This window comes from Crocuta crocuta, unplaced genomic scaffold (assembly GCF_008692635.1).
Source record: "Crocuta crocuta isolate KB4526 unplaced genomic scaffold, BGI_CrCroc_1.0 scaffold1133, whole genome shotgun sequence".
NCBI lineage: Eukaryota > Metazoa > Chordata > Mammalia > Carnivora > Hyaenidae > Crocuta > Crocuta crocuta.
In genome coordinates, this window is record NW_027530366.1 from 889,611 (window position 1) to 896,060 (window position 6,450).

Below are 6,450 nucleotides of genomic sequence, written 5' to 3' on the forward strand. Positions count from 1 at the left end.
CCTCCACAAAGCCATTCTCAGAATAAAATAGCCCTAACTGGTTTTGGTAACACTTAACGTAGAAAAAAAAAAATCCTACAGTATCTTGACAGGACAGAGAGCAGAAATCTTGACCTATTAGCTTCTATCACCCTCTAAAACCATCAATTTGCCATCCTAGACTTTACTGATAAGGTAAAATGTTACTTAACATCTACAACATCTTTGGTTATCCAGTGTTTACAGTTCAGGTTTTATTTATTAAACAACATGTCAAAATGCTACAAGATTTCTAAGTGTTATAAAATATGGTTAGCTTAAAATTTCTAGATATTCTAATAATCTAGAGATCTGTAACTAGTCTTTTGAAATGAAACAAAAAGGAAATATCGTGTTTAATATCAAATGGGCTAATCTTAAAGGAAAAACCAAAAGGCTATTGCTGAAAGAACTTCCAATATCATATGCCTAACATTTAACTATAGTAAGTATATTAAGTACAGTAAGGAACTTAACCAGAGACCCACTTTCCTATGCATTTGACCAAAGTTACTACTATTATTTTCTGGTGTATTTTACTGTAAAAATGGTAAAGATATGGAAGGAGGTCACAGAATTCTCATCGTAACATTGTTTCAGTGTCATATCTCAAAGCACAATTCTCAGGGCGCCTGAGTGGCTCAGTCAGTTAAGTGCCCGTCTTTGGCTCAGGTCATTATCTCACGGTTCGTGGGCTCGAGCCCCACATTGGGCTCTGTGCCAATAGCTCAGAGCCTGGAGCCTGCTTCAGATTCTGTATCTCCCTCTCTCTCTGACCCTCCCCTGGCTCACGCTCTCTCTCAGAAATAAATAAAAATATTTTTAAAAAATTCAAAGCACAATTCTCTTCTGTTAAACTACTGGGCCACTAGCAATTGATGGCTGTTAGGACTTCATAAAAGGAGGTAAAAAAATGTGAAAACTCATATGAATCATATATGTGAAAGGTCTTTGAAAACTAGAAAGCACTGCCACAAATGTAGCATTCACATAATTGTTTTAGGTTTATATTACAGTGCATTTCAGGGGTTTTCCAGGCACTTCATTTTGGATCTTAGAANTTAAGAGTTTACATACACGTGTGTGTGTGTGTGTGTGACAATATATACATATATACACATGACTGTCTCATCTAAGGGAAGGGCATTGATGTCTGCAATTTACTCTGAAAAGTAAAAAAAAAAAAATCAAATGGAGTCTATGTGGTAACACAAGTGAGGTAAAATGTTAATGGTAGAATCGAGGTAGTAAATATACAAATGTTCACTGTAAAATATTTTCAATTTTGCTGAATATTTGAAAATTTTTATAATAAAATCTTGAAAAAACAATAGACTATATAACCAATGAAAAATACCAGTCAGTGTGTCTTGCTTGTTACTCTGTTCATACTATCTATCTTAGGATGACAGATATGTAATATGCCATATTACTCTAAGACTGCAAGATATTAAGCTCCTAAAATGTAAAGCATACATGTATAAACCTTCAAAATCGAGAATTAAATCTCTACTTTTAAAATATGTTAAATTATAAAATCAAAGTTTCATAAACTGGTACTTCTCTAAAGAGGATCTCTAAAGAGGATCATTAAAAATATCACTTTCTAGGGGCGACTGAGTGGCTTAGTCGGTTGAGAGTCCGACTTTAGCTCAGGTCATAGTCTCATGGATAGGGAGTCTGAGCCCACATCGGGCTCTCTGCTGTCAGTGTTGAGCCCGCTTTGGATCGATCCTCTGTCCCCCTCTCTCTTTGCACCTTCCCTGCTCGTGCACTCTCTCTCTCTCAAAAATAAACATTAAAAAATATTTTAATATCACTTCTTCTGCAAGGTAAATGTGGTAAAAATGATACCCATGAGTTGAAAAACTAGAGCATTAAATGAGGCTAATATGAGGTCAAACCGGATAAAATAGTAGTTCTTGTGATAGGACAAGTAGACTGAAAAGTAACTAAATAATAAAAATATCTCATTGAAAATTCCTAGTTCAATGATAAATAGACAAATGTGATTTTTCTCTAAGTTAAAAGAAATTTTGACCTTTCTTAAGCTTTGTTAAAAAAAATACAACAAAGTGGATCCAAGTGTCAAACACCTAAAATACAGTAAAAAACAAAAACTTTTCAAAACAATAATCTGCCTTTATTCTTAGTAGAAAGTGTTAAAATTGCTTATCTAGGATAGCACAGGAAAATAAAGATACAATATTTACATCACTAGCATACCAATTTTCAAACAGAAATTGAAATAAATATTTACATACCTAATGTTATTTTTAAGAACTTTCAAGCAACTGAAGCATTTAAAGGTTGTATAAGTCTTCTGTTCTTCATCAACAGCCCCTTCATGTTTTCCATAGTAAAAGTCACTAACTAACATTATTAATTTTCCTTTTTCTGCACCAGTCTTATTTTCAGTATGTATAAGTTCTGCTTTAATCATTTCCAAGAATTTATTTACCATGTCTGGACAACAACGCTGAAAGAGAAAAGATATATGTATGCTTTAGTTACAGCTCTCTAAAAAAGTTAGGTACCATGAATGATTCTGTGTTTATAACTAGGGCCAGCTTNGGAATATATCTGGAGACATAGTCACCAAAATGTTCACTTCTTTCTTTATATAATCTAAAAAATTCAAACAATAAACACCCATTATCCTAATAATTTCAAAAACAAATTAAAAACTTTAAGACCAGGGATGGCTATATACCTAATACCATATTCCTCATAAGTAAAATTTTCAGATGCAAATATTTAATAATAATTTGATCCTTGGCCTGAAGTCATTCATTTCATATTTGTCATGGTATAGCTTAGGGGTACCTGGGTGGCTCAGTTGGTTAAGTGTCTCACACTTGATTTCAACTCAGGTCATGATCTCAGGTCATGGGTTCGAGCCCCACAACAGGCTCCATGCTGCCTGCTTTGAATTCTCTCTCTGCCCTTCCCCTGCTCATGTGCATGCTCTTTCTCTGTCTCTCTCTCAAAAATAATAAACTTAAAAATTTTTAATGTATATTTTTGAGAGAGAGAAAGAGACAGAGAGAGAGGAAGAGCATGAGCAGGAGAGGGGCAGAGAGAGGGGGAGACACAGAATCTGAAGCAGATTCCAGCCTCCGAGCTGTCAGCACAGAGCCCAACACGGGGCTCAAACCCATGAACTGTGAGTTCATGACCTGAGCTGAAGTGGGAACTTAACCAACTGAGCCACGCAGGTGCCCCTCAAAATAAAAAAAATAAACTTAAAACCTCGAGACTTCATATAAACTGATCCTAATGTGGAATACTTACATATGTAAAATTTTAATTTTCAATGAGATAAAACTAATTCATTTATTGTACACAGTTTTCAGTTTTGGAGTTTCTCTAGAAGAATTCTTTAAGAATAACCAGAGAGCAAAAATATAAACTTTTCTAATAACTCAAACTACATACTCACAAAGCAACCATAAAGTGAAAAACTTAGAAAAATAAAGTACAAAAATTGTGACAGAATCAAAACCAATTAAACCTATCAGATCAATTAAATCTATCCTGTTAACAATACAAATGGGTGGGTTTAACCCAACTACTGAAAATAGAAATTCCACATAGGATAACAAAAGAAAAAACAATTCTGTGAAAGAGATGTACTAAAAACAAAGTGATTTGGAAGGGGTGAAAATAAAAAGATAAAGAATATAAATGTCAAACAAAATCATCCAAGCCAAAAAGGGAACACTTCATAAAAATGCTATAGGATACATTCACAATGAAGTTAAAAGAGATAGATCCATGTATATATATCCTAAATAGCGGCAGTCATCAAACAGAATTGGAAGTACCAAAGAAAATAGTATTAATTTGAAACTTGGAGACCAATTTGAAAACTGGCATAGCAGGTAGATGAATATAAATGAAGATATAGGAACCTAAATAACATATTTGTATGTTAGAACTGACTGGTAACTATTAAATTCCATACTCTAAAAACAAATAATACCCCTTATTTTCCAGTTTCTATGTAACATCCCAGAAAATAGCCCATACAATTTTCAAATTGGGGAGAACAGTGTGAGAACCTGTACTTTGTCATCAATGAGAAACGTCAAGTATCTCTATATTACATGGATAGGAAGACTGAAAATGCTGGTAAAAGTTAATTCTTATAGGGGCGCCTGGGTGGCTTAGTCGGTTAAGCGTCCGACTTTCGCTTAGGCCATGATCTCGCGGTTCATGGNATATAAAAACCAAAACCCAGAGTCAAGATCATGGGAATCACACTAAGGGAGGTGGAAATAATCATAGATCAAATATAGTTTTGTCCAAGAATAAAAATTCTACTTGTAAATTTAGGACACTTCTACATTTTTTATAAAATGCTGAATTTCAGTAAAAAAACCTGCCAATCTTTGAAACAGCAAGCAATAGCTTTTCTTAAGTTGTTTCTTTGCTTTGCACTCTTCTCATGCCCTCTTTCCTGAATATAATCTACGTGGCCTTTTTTCTTGCCTCCTTTCCCCTGGCCTGCCATTTATATTGGGCATGCAAGAATACAGACTATCTTTCCACAGACACACAGAACACTGCAATATCTACTGCAATATTTTAAGTGGAGTAATACCTAGACCTCATACTCATTAATATTTTGAAAATTACCTAAACGGTGCCTGGGTGGCTCAGTGGGTTAAGCATGACTCTTGATTTCAGCTCAGGTCATAGTCTCCCAGTCATGAGATTAGGCCCTGGGACAGGCTTTGCACTGGGCATAGAGGCTGCTTGGGATTCTATTTCCCTGCCCCTGTCTCTCTACCCCTCCCCCACTCTTTCTTTCTCTCCCTCAGAATAAATGAACATTTTTTTAAAAAGAAAATTACCTAAAACCTAATTTCAAAAGCTTCCCACATCACAATAAAGCTAGAATTTGTAACAATCATACAAACTATACCATTACTTATGAAATGTTCCCCTATTAGTTTATGCCTGACGACTAAACATTGAAATGCAAGACTAAGGTTTTCATTGAGTAATGTGACATGCATATGTCACCAGACAAAAAAATAACATAAAGAAAGGAATTTTTTAAGTACCATGAAAGATAAGCACCTAACAAAATGTCTGCCTTACGAGAGATTTGAAGAATGGCATGACCTAGTCAATAAAATATCCTGATTTATTTTTTAAAAATTTTTTAATGTTTATTTACTTTTAAGAGAGAGAGACAGAGACAGAGACAGAGCACGGGTGGGGGAGGGGCAGAGAGAGAAGGAGACACGGAATCCAAAGCAGGCGCCAGGCTNATTCAAGCACCATGTGCCCAGCTGCCCAGGAATCACCTGGGCCTACAGACCGAGCTAGGGGTGATTCGGCCCAGGGCCCTGAGGGCCCTACCAGTCAAAGGCTGCAGCCCATGCGTGACTTGGTAGCTGTCACGGGACTAACTTATCTGGGAAACGTTTGGGATTGAATAAAGCAATGGGACTGAATAAAGCAATTTGATTGGAGGCTACTCCTGAGCAGAAGATTCTTCCACCCATGAACCATTTTCATAGGTAGGGGCAAATGGTTTTGCAAATGAGATTTGCCATAGACATTTGCCCTGCAAGTGGTAAAATGCTAGAAATGATGGCACCTGGGTTGCTCAGTCAGTAGAGCATCCAACTCTGGCTTAGATCATGATCTCACAGTTCGTGAGTTCAATCTCTGCTTCAAGTCCGCTGCTGTCAGTGCAGAACCCACTTCAGATCTTGTCCTCCCCTTCCCCGCCTCTTTCCTGCTTGCAGTCTCTCTAAAATAAATACATCTTTAAAAATTTTTAAATTAGAAAAATGCCAGAAATGAAGAGAAAGAAATGTTAAGATCTGAGAAATAAATGATTAACCTGGGAAAGCTCCAACACCTGCAAACACTCTGAGGGCTGTCACTAAGAAAAACACTGGACTTTTTACAAAGTCTTCTATACATAATATTTTTAAAGAGATTGGAGTGGGGGTGTGCCTGGGTGGCTCAGTCATTTAAGCATCTGACTTTAGCTCAGGTTCATGATTTCAAACCCCACATCTGGCTTTGCACTGAGAGTGCAGAGCCTGCTTCGGATCCACTGACTCACTCTCTGCCCCTCTCCAACTCTCTCTCAAAAATAAACAAACATTAAAAAAATTAATAAACAGGTCAGAGGTAGGGAAGATCCTCACCTCATTTGGGACTATTCTATTTCTTAAAGTGCTACATACTGTGTTTAATGTATTCATATATTCTAAAGCCTTAGAAAGAGATCCATGACAATCACGTCTCTTAGAAAAAACAAGAGCTGATGCTTTGGTCTAGCATCCTTAAGTTTTAAAGCAACTCCCAAACATTGTCAATTTCACCTTACTTCAGCATCCAACTCCAGAAAATGGATATTTTTATTGATAATTTTATGGCTGATAAAGAAATTATCACCACTAA

The 6,450-nt window shown here is 36.2% G+C and overlaps 1 protein-coding gene across 1 annotated transcript in view; it reads right to left on the reverse strand.

The window, feature by feature from the left end:
- Positions 1-6,450, reverse strand: part of ZNF280C (zinc finger protein 280C) — a 53,821-nt gene that overhangs the window by 25,538 nt on the left and 21,833 nt on the right. The window contains exon 9 of the mRNA XM_077766151.1: positions 2,283-2,497. Within this exon, the coding sequence (XP_077622277.1) occupies positions 2,283-2,497 (215 nt within the window). The remainder of the gene's footprint in view (positions 1-2,282; positions 2,498-6,450) is intronic.